We start from the raw sequence: 14,976 nt of genomic DNA on the forward strand, positions 1-14,976 counted from the left end.
ACGTAGCCTTTAGCTTCATGGTTTGTTTTTGTAGTGTTTATTGATTTGTTCGGCGTCATTTTTATTAATAAAAGAAAATGTACGCTAACCACGCTGCACTTTGGTCCTCTTCTTTTAACGGCCATGACACGCATGTCAGAGGTGTCATGTGTTCATGGTAAATACATCATTAATCAAGGATCTACGTGATAGATTTAGTATTCAGGGAAACCATTCAATCCCATATTATTTATACAACATGAAACTCATTAATGAGTTTAAAGCAGCAATATGTAACTTTTCGGCGACCCGATCAAATTATCATAGAAATGTGAGTTATAGATCTGTGATTCTCATTGAAAGAACGTCTAAGGAGTGGTAGATATGTTCTAGATGTGCTATTTCTATGCTCCTCGTTTTTAAGTTTAGTTTTTTTGTCTTTTACGTTCGGTTTTATATATCAGCTTCAAAAAGCTGAAAATACTATCTTTTTGGTTATGGAAAATATATTTCACGGTGGTATAGAGGGGGGAAATGATTGTCCACACTATGATTGCTTGTTTCGTCACAAACTGAAATTAGGCAAACATGAAATGGAGGAGCGATTTCTGCATAGTGCACCTTTAATTAATTAAAGCCAATTAGGGTTTTGACATTATACACATGTCAATGAGACCAATTAATTTCTAGTGTTGTCGGCTCTGGACCAGTCTGAAACCCCCTAGATGTGACCCCCCCTCCATTTAATCTCCAAACTGCCTCTACTCTAGCCTCCCTCCTGACGCTGACTGCTCAAAGCATTAATGAACTACCCCGTCTGCCATGATCTTCTATATGTTTAGGTTTTTCAGAATTGCATGTTTTTTAAGCACTTAAAGCACTTTGTAATGAAAAGCGCTATAAAAGTTTAATTCATTATTATTATTATTATTATCTGTTATTTTAATGGAGGAACAGAAGCAGTAAGACAAATCAAATTTGGAACTGCCGGAGGACAGACAGATACTGTGGTCTGTTTCCTTGCCCACAAGGCTCAGTTAGGCTATGAATCTGTTGCTAATTGAAAAGCTCTGTTTATTTTAGCTGACCCATTTTGTGTCTGGTGCCCGTAGTCAACGCCGCACTGAGCAAGATGCCCTGCTGCTAAAAAAGTAAAAATGTTCAAACTTGAAAAGCTCTGCCTGTGGATTAATATATTTCACCTCAGGTGTAAAAATAAATGCAGCACAGCTGGGTGTGGTTGGAGAAAGTAGCTCAAAGGGAAGTCTACTTCATGTGGTTTGTCCATACTCTAAAGAAGTCAATGACCTATAATGAACCCCCAAATAAATTCATTATTCCTGAAATTAGTTTTTATCATTTTCATTTCACAAGAAATTCACTTTTTTCTGATAACTTTTCCTCAGACGTTACCATTGTGTTAGCCTTGTCGAGAACCAGGCTTGGGAGGTGTGACAATGACGTGATATTGGAGGTATAGTAGCGCTGAGGAGCACATTGAAGGTGAATCCCATCAGACGGGAGAATAACTTCTCTAAGAATCAATTTTCTTCCCATTAGCAAATCCACTGGTCCCTCATGGCTCCATCGACGGGGACACCTTGAACCGCATCAAGGCAGCTTCCCTCCCTGCTCAACTCTGCTCGGCCGTAGTGGGCGCCTGTGGCCAGATTAGGGTATTTGTCTTGCTTACTCGTAATCAACGGCAGAGTGTGGCACAATGACAGCTTAAGCCAAGATAGGCTCTCTGAAATCAGCTTGCGCATCTTCCTCAAGACCAGTTTGAAATTTTTATGTCACATGCACAAGTGCAGTGAAATGCCTTTCTTGCAAACTCAAAACCCAACAATGCAATAATCAATAACAATGTATTACTAGAAAAAAAACAAGAAATAAGAATAAAAAATAAACTAAGTAAGTAAGCATACTATACAGAATAACAGAGGGACTAAGAACCACTCATGACTTGGAGAAGGATTTTCTCTGTCATTTCTGTCATACATACACATGGAGTACTCTGATAACATACATAAAGCATGCTATCAGAGTACTCCATGTGGTATCACGATAGGAAACAAAGAAACGAAAAGGAGCTGGGAAGAAGAAACTGGTGTAAACAGGCTTTTTAAAAGTCTTCTTTTCACCAGCAATGTCTGTGCCCAAAAAATAAAAAACACCCAGTTCCTCTGAGAACAGGATCTTTCTGTAAAGTTCCCCGTAATGGTATGTAACAACTGAACCATTACATATTGGGACAAAAACTATTTGGAACAAAAATGACCACATACTGGTTATGGCTCCTTAACCCTTTACAGTTGTGGGAATTGGCCTTTATGGACAGGGCTAAATAGATTTTTTTTTTTACAGTAGAAATATGAAAAGCATATGCATAACCATGGTAGCAATTGAAAGGGAACAGTTTGGATATAATGGGGAAATGATTAGACCAAAGGTGAATACACAACAGTTCACCTGGCTTAAGACTGAATCCAAACATTACACTGGTGATTTTATGTGCATTATACATTTACTGTACATTTCACCGCATTTGTTGATAACAAAATCTGAAAATATTCTGGCTACATTAGTAACATGATAAGAATATTCCTGGTAAATGTGAATTGACTTTAACATTCAGCTAAAGACTGTTATTCATCGTACCAATGATTGTCCGGGATGTGAGTTTATCGTCTCCAACTCATGTTGAGATTCAAAGTTCAAACCATTTTAAACGCGCCGCTGCAGCTTCACACTTTTCTGGTCTGCTTTGGGTTTTATCTTAACGCATCATTTATACCTTTTGCTCGAAAGGGGCAGTTTCCGGCAGTTCCGAACTCACTCCGGGGAGGTGATTACTCAGTGCAAAGTTATGGAAAATAATGATCTCTTATAGCTTCTCAAATCATATCCCTCTCTTAGCAAAAACACCTTCATCATTTCCCATAATACATGCACAACCCATAGTATGGAAACTTCATCCATGTAGTGGGTATACTTTCCAAGTCACAGTATTTCCTTTATAACATTTTTAGTGAGATCACAAAATAACAAACAAAATGACGTTAGTGTTCTATAGATCGCCTCTAACCATTCCCCACGTTCTACATTAGAAATATTGTTCCATTATTCGCTTTTGAACGTGCTAGAGTTTCAGTGGGAAAAAGTCTGTTGAGACGAAACACATTCCTTTGGTGAATTTGGAGAGCACAGGTCTGGATCTTCTCCATTGATTTACAACAGGACGTGAGTTGTTAATCCCCACTAGTTATATCCTCCCACCTCTAAGGGTGAAAGGGGGTCTGATTGAAGTTAGTCATTGCAAACCTGATCTGACCTATTTGGATTCTCGTGGTCAGTCATGACATGGGGTAGGTACAAGATAAAACAAAACATTTACAGGGGTTTGAGTGAGAGGGCTAACTGGCATCTCCAAGATGCCACACACTTCTCCAAAGTGGGCACAGTTCCTAAGTAATTTCAATGCACTTTTATAGTCTACAACTATGAGGTGCTTTTTTGGACTCTCCTAATTGTGCCGTTGAGGAACTACAGCAAGCACACTTGTAGTTGTTTTGTGTGGAACACACCCCTGCATCCCCGCCATCACACAATTATTTTATTGACAGTAGACAAACATAGGCTCATTCTGTTCAGAACAACCCAGGGTATGACGCTATGTCATCTTTTAGCTGTACATGAACATAATAATCATAAGCGTTGACACTTTATATGACATGAGTTTTATGATATGGTTTTATGATATGGAAATGTGAAGTGCACATTTGGACTCATGGGTGTTTGGCTTGCTTGTATAAAATGAAAGCTGTATTTATAATCCTCAACGTCTCATCTTTCAAACTACATCGAGTCCTCTTTATCTACAGCATTTCCCTCATTCAGACAACAAAACAATTGCAAAAGTTGCCCAGTTAGCAAGAGGGATCTGGCAACTTCTTGTCTCGTGCGGTCGTCATGTTCAGAATAGCTTTCAGTCAAAACCCATACAACGCAGTGGAGTGCACACCTCACAAATCCCACTCCATTATAAATGTTTTGCTCTGGCTCTGCTGAATAAACATGACATAAGAAATCATGACATTTCCGTGGTTACGAAACTGAAAGGAACAGTTGACATGAATCATGGCTAACGCTAGCTACGCTATCCCCTCTGGCCTTGATGGATTCACTTCATTCCTTCATTAATGGCTGATTTCTCACAGGGGGATAAACTGGTGAATTACAGCCCAGCAGAGGACCGTTCATTCACTTTCCTGGAAATGCATCTTTACTGTCGGTCATTGTTTCCAGATCTGTTCTTAAATAAACTGGTGATGAATAACAGGGATGTGAACAGAAGGTCTTAACCATGAAAGTCCCACAGTAGATACAGTACACTCTTAGTGGTGACTCGAGGAACGCTGGAGAACCTCAAGGAACAACTGGAGTTCCTCAAGAACCCATTGCTAGTCAATTTACAGTGTACAAACTTAACATGATGAACAGGAATGACATGTACTGTAACAGGTGGCCAAAAAGAACTATCTGAAAGCCACGCCTCCAATCTGATAGGTTGCCACCTCTACAATATATTATTAAAAAGGTTTAAAATTGAACCACTCCCATTACAAAAAGTTTCTAGTTTGAACCCACATTTACAAATGTGTTCCTCAATGTTCTTTTCAGAGGGGTTCCTCTAAGAACTTTTTAGAACTGGAAAGTTCAAAAAGGCAAATGGAAGTTGAGTTTTCTTCAACATAGGAGGTTAACATGGCTGACTTTTCACACAATGCTTACCTTCCATCACATACACCAATGAGCCCACATCCCCTTCTTTGATGATGCAGCTGTCTGTGGCATATTCAACTGGGTACATACAGTCAACGATCTCTTGGATCTGAGAAAGCTCAAGGTTCTTCATGAAGTCGTTGTCAAGAATGGCCTCCTTGATTAAGTCCTTGGACCTGTGAATTGAATGAAAAGAGAGTAACGTTCTGTTCCTGAAGATAAAGTGCAGAAAAAGTCACTAAATTGAGAACAATTAGCAAATGAAACAGTTGATGTGAATAAGAATCTGCAGTGTGGCTGAACGTCTGTTTCTTTTGACAGACTGCTTTCACAAAAAAGACCAAAAAACTTAACTTTCATCTATAAATAAAGCTATTTGTGAGCATCCAGTCAACAGTTTGGAAATTAAATGCACTTGAAGGCCCATATTGGAGAGAAGTGCCCCATAACCAGTAATTTGAGACAGAAATCACCATACTGCATCTCCCCGCCTTAGGGCATGTGAATAGAATCAGTTCTTATCTCTACACCAGCGCTCTTGTATAGGCTGGAGGGAAGATAAGGCATTTTACTACCCTGCATTTTACCTCAGACGCCTTGCTATGAATGACTACCCACAAGTACCTCATCCAGCAATTTGCCTTAAAAGACCAGCTTCAGAAGTACTCTGGCTTCACTATATCCTAATCGAGAGTGTGGGCACTTTAAAAATCATATGGACTTATTCTTTGGGAATTAATATTATTATTATGTTGTCTCATGTGGTAGTAGGGTTAATGGAATCTACAGTAATTTTGGTAATTAAGAGAAAATCTATGGCAATCTATCGTAACTTTAGTAATTTATAATTGAAAACCTTTTTTTTTATGTATTGATTTATAGTATATATGTTTTTTTTTTTATCTGTGTCCATATTGTACATGAGTTTCCAGTGGATAGGCCATATGGTTCAAGAGAAAATAGCCGAACTAATGAAAAAAGCATCTAATCAACAATGGTGTAATTTTTTTATTAACTCTGCAACTCTATTCCAACTTTTCACAACTGCCACAAGTTTGACGGCAAAACATGTCATTCTATTTTTTATTTGAAAATCATCTTATTTAATTATTTCATATATTTTGCATTAAGGCCACACAGAGGGCCAGAGATAAATTACAGACACCTGTGATAATCTGAAGTACCCAAAAGGGCCACTAGATGTCTAGTGATAGAATATCAAAAGTTTTCAGTAATATACCCTCTCTTTGCAATCCTATGGGGGAGGATGTTTCACGATGGGAGCTCTGTTCCAGCAAATCCTAGCTGAGCTGGTAGATTGGTGCTGCTGCCCTTCGGAGGTACCGAGAACTGAGAGATGACACTCAGACACAAAGCATTAGTTCTGTTCTGCCGGCACCACTTAAACACTGGTATTGTGTGTTAATGTCCTTGGAGTCAAGATAACACTGTGCTCACAATGATGTAATAAAGCCAGTTCTGAATTCATATTCCACTTCTGATAGCTTTGTTTTCCCTGAAGTCCCAAAAACACACAGTGAGACACTGTCAGATGGGTCCTTCAGGCGGCTGCAACTTTAAATGAGTTTCAATTTGATGGGTACTTAGAGTTGTCGCTGAGCCTTTTTTCTTTTTCTTCAAGACTCCACAAATCAGATAAAATATTTACTTGGCAATGCTAGATTTCAAGACAGTTTCGCAATAGACCACAGTATTTCAAAGTATATTATTTGCCTTTACCGACTCTCTTTTTTCTGTTTTTGAACAGGCCATCAGATGTATTGTAGAATGCATAGATTTCAGCTGGAAGCAGGGGTGGGAGGATGGTGGTGGGTGGTGGTGGATACCAAAATGTGCCTAGCTCTCTACCTGTAACATCTGGCTCTAAACCATCACAGTAACCTCGGGGAAAGGAGCCTGAGGTTGAAGAGAAAGAGGCAAGAGATGTCCTTTGGGATCTGTGCTTAATAAACCTGCCCATTTCCCCCAGTACTACTACCCTCCTTACAGACAACAGCACAGTAATCAACTGTTTGCAGTTTCCATACTGCTTGTGTTTGTTCAGAGACGCGTAGGAGTGCTAAATGAATTCTGAAGCTCTCCTTATCAAAAACCCATTCTGATTAAAGGTTGAATAGAGAGCAAGATGTGATTCTGGCACACTGGGACATGTGTGATTTGGTAAAAAGCAATCTCACTTTGATGACCAGTTCATTGTCACTTGTGTATTACAGTGCTGCCTGGCAACATGTGTGCTTAGCAGTGACTACAGCTGTGTAACTGTCACAGCCTTATCCAGAGGCTTGGCAGAAGTGAAGAGTTTCAGTGAAGCAACAAGGAAGAGCAGACACAGATGGGCTCCTTGAGTAATGAGTGAATCTCAAATTAAATCAGATAGGGCATCGCAGACAATGACAAAATCAAATGTTCTGCCTTTTTGTGAAGAAATAAATCAGCATGAATAGCTTATCATCTCTTTTTGTGTGGGGACCCCTAACACTGTGTTCTTCTGAGAAACCTCTCTGTTCCATACACTGCAAGTTAAAGGGATTTCAATAACTGTATTTCAATATTAGAACATTAAAAACGATCTAAATAACTTCTCTCTGTGATTTAACTGAAGGTCACAAGTTCCATCAAGACACATTCTATACTAAAATTATAAAATGCAAGCTTATTTTCAGTTGACTAAACAGCAAAACTATTCAGCTGAGGATTAAAATATTGTAATGTACCCCGTATGAAACACTTCAACACTCATTTGCTGTGATTAGATTTAGCTGGCACTCCAGTCGTGCCCATTACAGTGTAGCAAAATTCTGGTATAACATTTACATTTTTTCTTATTTTCTCACTTTCTTTCAGCAGTGTTATCACTCCATATATAATTACAGATTAATCATTCTTTAATTTAGATTTGAGAGAACAATATGCATAATAAATGTTTTGCCATTCTTGAAAGCCTGTAGCATTTAACAAACTGACTATATAATAAAATTGAAACCATGATACACTACATGACCAAAAGTATCTGGACATCTGCTCGTCAAACATATCATTCCAAAATAATGGGCATTAATATGGAGTTGGTCCCCTGTTTGCTGCCATAACAGCTTCCACTCTTCTGGGAAGGCTTTCCAATGGATGTTGGAACATTGCTGTGGGGACTTGATTCAATTCAGCCACAAGCGCATTAGTGAGGTCAGGCACTGATGTTGGGCGATTAGGCCTGGGTCACAGTCGGCCTTCCAATTCATCCCAAAGGTGTTTGATTGGGTTGAGGTCAGGGCTCTGTCCAGGCCAGTCAAGTTCTTCCACACCGATCGTCAAATCATTTCTGTATGGACCTTGCTTGATGTACGGAGGCATTGTCATGCTGAAACAGAAAAGGGCCTTCCCAAAACTGTTGCCACAAAGTTAGAAGCATCTAGAAGGCCATTGTTTGCTGTAGCGTTAATATTTCCCTTCACTGGAACTAAGGGGCCTAGCCCGAACCATGAAAAACAGCCGCAGACCATTATTCCTCCTCCACCAAACTTTACAGTTTGCACTATGCATTGGGGCAGGTATCTTTCTCCTGACATCCACCAAACTCAGATTAGTCCGTCGGACTGCCAGATGGTGAAGCGTGATTCATCACTCCAGAGAACGCATTTCCACTGCTCCAGAGTCCAATGGTGGTGAGCTTTGCGCTGCTCGGCCATAGATACCCACTTCACGAAGCTCGCGACAAACAGTTATCGTTGCTTCCTGAGGCAGTTTGGAATTCGGTAGTGAGTGTTACAACCGAGGACAGATGATTTTTATACGCTTCAGCACTCAGCGGTCCCATTCTGTGAGCTTGTGTGGTCTACCATGTCACGGCTGACTTGTTGTTGCTCCTAGACGTTTCAACTTCACAATAATAGCACTTACAGTTGACCGGGGCAGCTCAAGCGGGGAAGACATTTAACGAATTGACTTGTTGGAAAGATGACATCCTATTACGGTGCCACAATGCAAGTCACCGAGCTCTTCAGTAAGGCCATTCTACTGTCAATGTTTGTCTATGGTGATTGCATGGCTGTGTGCTCGATTTTATACACCTGTCAGTAACGGGTGCGGCTGAGATAGCAGAAAGCAATCATTTGAAGGGGTGTCCACATCATCCTCTATGAGGAAATAGCAAGCATTTTTTAAATGGTCTGTTTGAGATACAAGTTTGAGGTAGGTTTGATTCCCCAAGTGTTTTTTTCTCCAACTATGCACAAATACGGGTTTAATATAGGATGAGTCAACAACATTACTTGGGTATGAGTTAACAGAATATTAACTTTTAAAAGGTGAGATTTTTACTGGGCAGTTACTTTAAGAAAACAAATATACCCAACAAATCCCTGCAGTATATTCCTTTCAGCTACACTAACCAGGTTTCCATCCAACCTTTTTCTGCAGGTAAAGTACATGTCGGATAAAAAATGTCATGACAGGCCTGATGGAGACAGAATATCTGTTGGGAAACTTTCCAAATGTAGACAAAACAAGATACGCTAGACAAGGTGGGATCTTTCTCTGTCAGTAAAATCTATTATGCAAGAAATGTCAGTGGAAATGCTTTTATTCAGAAATATTGATATAATAATTATCATATCGAAGTAAACTTGGAATCACGCAATGACATGTTTTGTGGTCCTCACACTATGACTTGTCGGGGAAGCATGCAGTTTATTAGGCTACAGATGAAATAAGTTATGCTAAACTTCACAGGGTGGTGAAAATGCAAGGTGATGAGATTGATGCTCCTTTCCAATAAATATGTGCACTACGTCATTACGCACAGCCTTTATTCTGAAAAAAGTCAATTTGATGGAAGCACATCAAACATTTTCAAATATTCTCATGAAAATCTGTTGCCAATTGGAGGGAAACCTAGCTAATGACTCATCTGACTCAAAAATATTCTGAGAAAAAGCACAAAAGGGGAGAGCGGAGCCATTAGATATTTTGGAGGCACTGAACTCCAGCTGGTGACTGATGTCAGAAGACCGACACCCTTGGTGGCCTGCCAACCACTCCCTTTGAAGAGGGTTTGAGGACAATGGACAGAAATGCCACTGCTCATCAGGCTGCTCCAAATTAATCAGATCCTTTGATATTCAGCATTAATTGGGTGTCCTGGCAGGCTTTTCATGGGAATACTACACATGGCCATGTGGAGACTGGTGAGAAGCTTTGGTTGTAGTCTATTGAATAATGACTGAGATCAACTTGGATGGATTGACATTGCAGAACTATGATATGGTGTGTCATAGTCATATGTTAACTGACAGTCGACTAGACTCCAGCTTGGCCCCTGTTCTGGTTTTGTGTCTTTTTGTGTCACGTTTTATTTCCTTCGCTTCAGAAAGCGCGTCCTTGTCAAAGCCCAGAGATAAACACAGAGCGGTTCCCTTAAAAGGAGAAAGTATGCTGCTTTAGAGCACAGCCGGATGGATAGACAGCATTCCTACAGACTTTATAGGACCCTTGGACTGAGGGTGCAAGAATCAACTCTTTCCCTCAATGCCCTGACCATACCTTCCAATCTAAGAAGCCTGAGAAAGGTTGTGATTGTTTACAACCTACACAGTTTCAGAAATAGAGTTTCAAAGGCATGCATGACTTGTAAAGAAAATAACGTCACATCAGTGCACATATGTAGGGGCTCCCGAGTGGTGCCGCGGTCTAAGGCACTGCTTCTCAGTACTAGCGGCATCACTACAGACCCTGGTTTGATTCCAGGCTGTATCACAACCGGCCGTGATTGAGAGTCCCATAGGGGGGCGCACAATTGGCACAGCGTCGTCCGGATTTGGCCAGGGTAGGCTGTCATTGTAAATAAAAATAAATATGTGGTATTTGTTTGGGCAGTAGTTCATAACAATTATTATAGTATTGCTGCTGTGAGGTGAGTCCACGCCAGAATGGGCTAAAAATATTTTTTGTGTGTCAGATTGTTCTGGCAATTATCACGTTTGATATGCTTTTTGCATTTGTATCACAATCCTGGATTGTAAACTGTCATGGTCAAAACATATTTCTACAACAGTAGCTAAGATGGGGAGAAGTCTGTCCATAATAAAGTGCTGCTCTGCCTTCTTTACAACACTATCAACAAGGCAGGTCCTACAGGCCCTAGTTTTGTTGCACCTGGACTACTGTTCAGTCGTGTGGTCAGGTGCCACAAAAATGGACTTGGGAAAATTGCAATTGGCTCAGAACAGGGCAGCACTGCTGGCCCTTGGATGTACACAGAGAGCTAATATTAATAATATGCATGTCAATCTCTCCTGGCTCAAAGTGGAGGAGAGATTGACTTCATCACTACTTGTATTTGTGAGAGGCATTGACATGTTGAATTCACAGAGCTGTCTGTCTGAACAACTGGCACACAGCTCAGACACCCATGCATACCCCAAAAGACATGCCACCAGAGGTCTCTTCACTGTCCCCAAGTCCAGAACAGACTATGGGAGGCGCATAGAACGACGTAGAGCCATAACTACATGAAACTTTATTCCACATCAAGTAACTCATGCAAGCAGTAAAATTTAAAAAAACAGATAAAAATATACATTATAGAACAGCGGGGACTGTGAAGAGACACAAACATAGGCACAGACGCATGCATACAAACACATGATAACATATGCACTATAGACACACGTACACATGGATTTTGTATTGTAGATATGTGGTAGAAGAGTAGTGGCCTGAGGGCACACACTTAATGTGTTGTGAAATGTGTTGTGATTGTATTTTTATGTTTTTAAAATTGTATAACTGCCTTAAAACTTCTTAAAGCTAGGGGGCAGTATTTTGACGTCCGGATGAAAAGCGTGCCCAAAGTAAACTGCCTGTTACTCAGGCCCAGAAGCTAGGATATGCATATAATTGGTAGATTTGGATAGAAAACTCTACAATTTCTAAAACTATTAAAATAATGTCTGTGAGTATAACAGAACTGATTTTGCAGTCGAAACCCCGAGGACAAACCATCTAGGGGAGAAAAAAAATTGAGGTCATAGGATTTTCCAATGGTTTTCTATGGGAAACCCTGTTTATTAAGAACCTGGTTGCAGTTCCTATGGCTTCCAATAGTTGTCAACAGTTGTTTGGACCAAGTTTACAGGTAACTTATTAGATACTTTGTAGTCATGTTGGGCGAGTTGGAACCAGTGTATTTCTGAATCAAATGCGCCAAATAAATGGACATTTTGGGGATATAAAGAAGGAATTTATCGAACAAAACGACCATTCATTGTGTCACTGAGACATTTGGGATTGTAAAAAGAAGAAGATCTTCAAAGGTAAGGCATTTATTTTAGCGTTATTTCTGACATTTGTGTCGCACCTGCCTGGTTAAAAAACTATTTTCATGTGTTTGTATGCGGTGCGCTGTCCTCAGATAATCGCATGGTGTGCTTTCGCCGTAAAGCTTTTTTGAAATCTGACACAGCGGCTGGATTAACAAGAAATTAAGCTTTATTTTGATGTATTACACTTATATTTTCGTGAATGTTGAATATTGATATTTCTGTAGTTTGAATTTGGCGCTCTGCAATTTCACCGGATGTTGTCAAATCTATCCCGTTGACGGGATTGGTGCATTAAGGGATCACTAATTGCTGGACCTTAGGAAGAGTAGCTGCTGCATGAGGATTCATCAATACAAACATAAATACTGTTTTTCAAAATCATGATGAAAGTGGCCATTTTAGGCCACTTTTAGGCCTATACATGCCTCTTGTAAGACCCAATGTCTGCGAACCGTACATGATATGTTACAGACAACATCTTGCTGTCATTATACTCCTAATAGTGTGGTCTAAAATATGGAGTATGTCTACATTCTCAAAATAACCTTATTTTATTTTGTTACATTTTAAACATATTGTTTAACCTTCTGGCTGCAAGCCCGAGGTCGGTACACCTATGACAACATCCAGGCCAAGTGCAGGGCGCCAAATTCAAAAGATATTTTTTAGAAATATTTAACTTTCACACATTAACAAGTCCATTACAGCAAATGAAAGATACACATCTTGTGAATCCAGCCAACATGTCCAATTTGTTAAATGTTTTACAGCGAAAACAGCACGTATATTTATGTTAGCTCACCACCAAATACAAAAAAGCACTAACATTTTTCACAGCACAGGTAGCATGCACAAAACCAACCAAACTAACCAAGTACCAACCAAACTAACCAAGAAACAACTTCATCAGATGACAGTCTTATAACATGTTATTCAATAAATCTATGTTTTGTTCGAAAAAATTGCATATTTCAGGTATAAATCATAGTTTACATTGCAGCTACAATCAGAAATTGCACCGAAAGCAGCCAGAATAATTATAGAGACCAATGTGAAATACCTAAATACTCATCATAAAACATTTCTGAAAAATACATGGTGTACAGCAAATGAAAGACAAGCATCTTGTGAATCCAGACAATATTTTCGATTTCTTAAGTGTTTTACAGCGAAAACACAATATAGCGTTATATTAGCTTACCACAATAGCCAGAAACACAAGCCATTTACCCGCAGCAAAAGTTAGCGATCGTAACAAACCAGCAAAAGATATATAATTTTTAACTAACCTTGATAAGCTTCATCAGATGACAGTCCTATAAAATCAGGTTATACAATACACTTCTTTTTTGTTCGAAAATGTGCATATTTAGAGCTGAAATACGTGGTTATACATTGTGCTAACGTAGCATCTTTTTCCTAGAATGTCCGGATATTTTTATGACACTCACCTATTCTGACCAAATAACTATTCATATACTTTACCAAAAAATACATGTTGTATAGGAAATGATAGATACATTAGTTCTTAATGAAATCGCCGTGTTAGAATTCTAAAAATAACTTCATTACCACATCCAGCTTACGTTATAACGAGAGAGAGCCCAAAATCTGGGCGCAAAATAATTGTCAACATATTCCGACAGATATATGAAATATCATCATAAAATGGGTCCTACTTTTGACGATCTTTCATCAGAATGTTGTACAAGGGTGTCCTTTGTCCAGAACAATCGTTGTTTGGTTTTAGAACGGCCTTCTTCCCTCTCGAATTAGCAAGCTAACTAGCCAAGTGGCGCAAAGCTCTCCATCTACAGGACAACATCATACCCAGAGAACGCAAGACGCCTAAACTCTCAAAAATATTTCAATAATCTGATGAAACTATATTGAAAAAACATACTTTACGATGATATTATCACATTTATCAAATAAAATCAAAGCCGGAGATATAACACGTCTATAACGATTGCTTTTCAGAAGGCATTACCGGTGACCTCTATGCGCTTCCTGGACAGAGGAATTCTGGGGTCATGTCATTCCAAGAGCTCTCTTTTCACCATAGAAACACCTAGAAACCCCATTTCACCTCTCACAGCCTATGGGACATGTAGTGGAAGGCGTATGAAGTGCATGTATACTCATACATATCAAGCACATTTATAGGCAGGTCCTAGAACAGAGCATCGATTTCAGATTTTTCACTTTCTGACAGGAAGTCTGACAGGAAGTTCTGTTTTACTCACAGATATAATTCAAACGGTTTTAGAAACTAGAGAGTGTTTTCTATCCAATAGTAATAATAATATGCATATTGTACGAGCAAGAATTGAGTACGAGGCCGTTTGAAATGGGCACCTTTTATCCAGGCTACTCAATACTGCCCCTGCAGCCATAAAAAGTTAAAACAATATACTCAAGAAAATCAAATATTCCGAGTGGGGGCTCTGCTACTTTTAATATTATGATGCATTTTATGAGCAGCATCAATACAGTGAATTGGGAAATGGATTCAAAGGGGACTCTCTGCTGGTGATTTGCTGAACGTGCTATCCTACAGGAGGGATGTGATTGGTTAATTGCCTATAATGTCAATTTCTATGTATAAAATTGATAATTTCTTGAAAATTAGCAGAGAGCCCACTCTGGAAATTGTACTTATTTGAAGAGTATATTGTTCCAAACAATATGTCTTTAAAAAAGGAGAATCAAAAAGGGTACTTTGAGATACACTACCGGTCAAAAGTTTTAGAACATCTAATCATTCAAGGGTTTTTCTTTATTTTTTACATTGTAGAATAATAGTGAAGACATCAAAACTATGAAATGACAGATATGGAATCATGTAGTAATACAAAAAAAGTGTTATAGATTC

The 14,976-nt window shown here is 39.2% G+C and overlaps 1 protein-coding gene across 4 annotated transcripts in view; it reads right to left on the minus strand.

Annotated features, from left to right (window-relative positions):
- Positions 1 to 14,976, minus strand: part of LOC129827593 (cGMP-dependent protein kinase 1-like) — a 190,160-nt gene that overhangs the window by 161,916 nt on the left and 13,268 nt on the right. For all 4 annotated transcript variants that reach the window (XM_055888787.1, XM_055888871.1, XM_055888703.1 and 1 more), the window contains exon 2: positions 4,774 to 4,940. In XM_055888787.1, the coding sequence (XP_055744762.1) occupies positions 4,774 to 4,940 (167 nt within the window). The remainder of the gene's footprint in view (positions 1 to 4,773; positions 4,941 to 14,976) is intronic.

The sequence above is a fragment of the Salvelinus fontinalis genome, chromosome 1, assembly GCF_029448725.1.
Source record: "Salvelinus fontinalis isolate EN_2023a chromosome 1, ASM2944872v1, whole genome shotgun sequence".
Classification (NCBI taxonomy): domain Eukaryota; kingdom Metazoa; phylum Chordata; class Actinopteri; order Salmoniformes; family Salmonidae; genus Salvelinus; species Salvelinus fontinalis.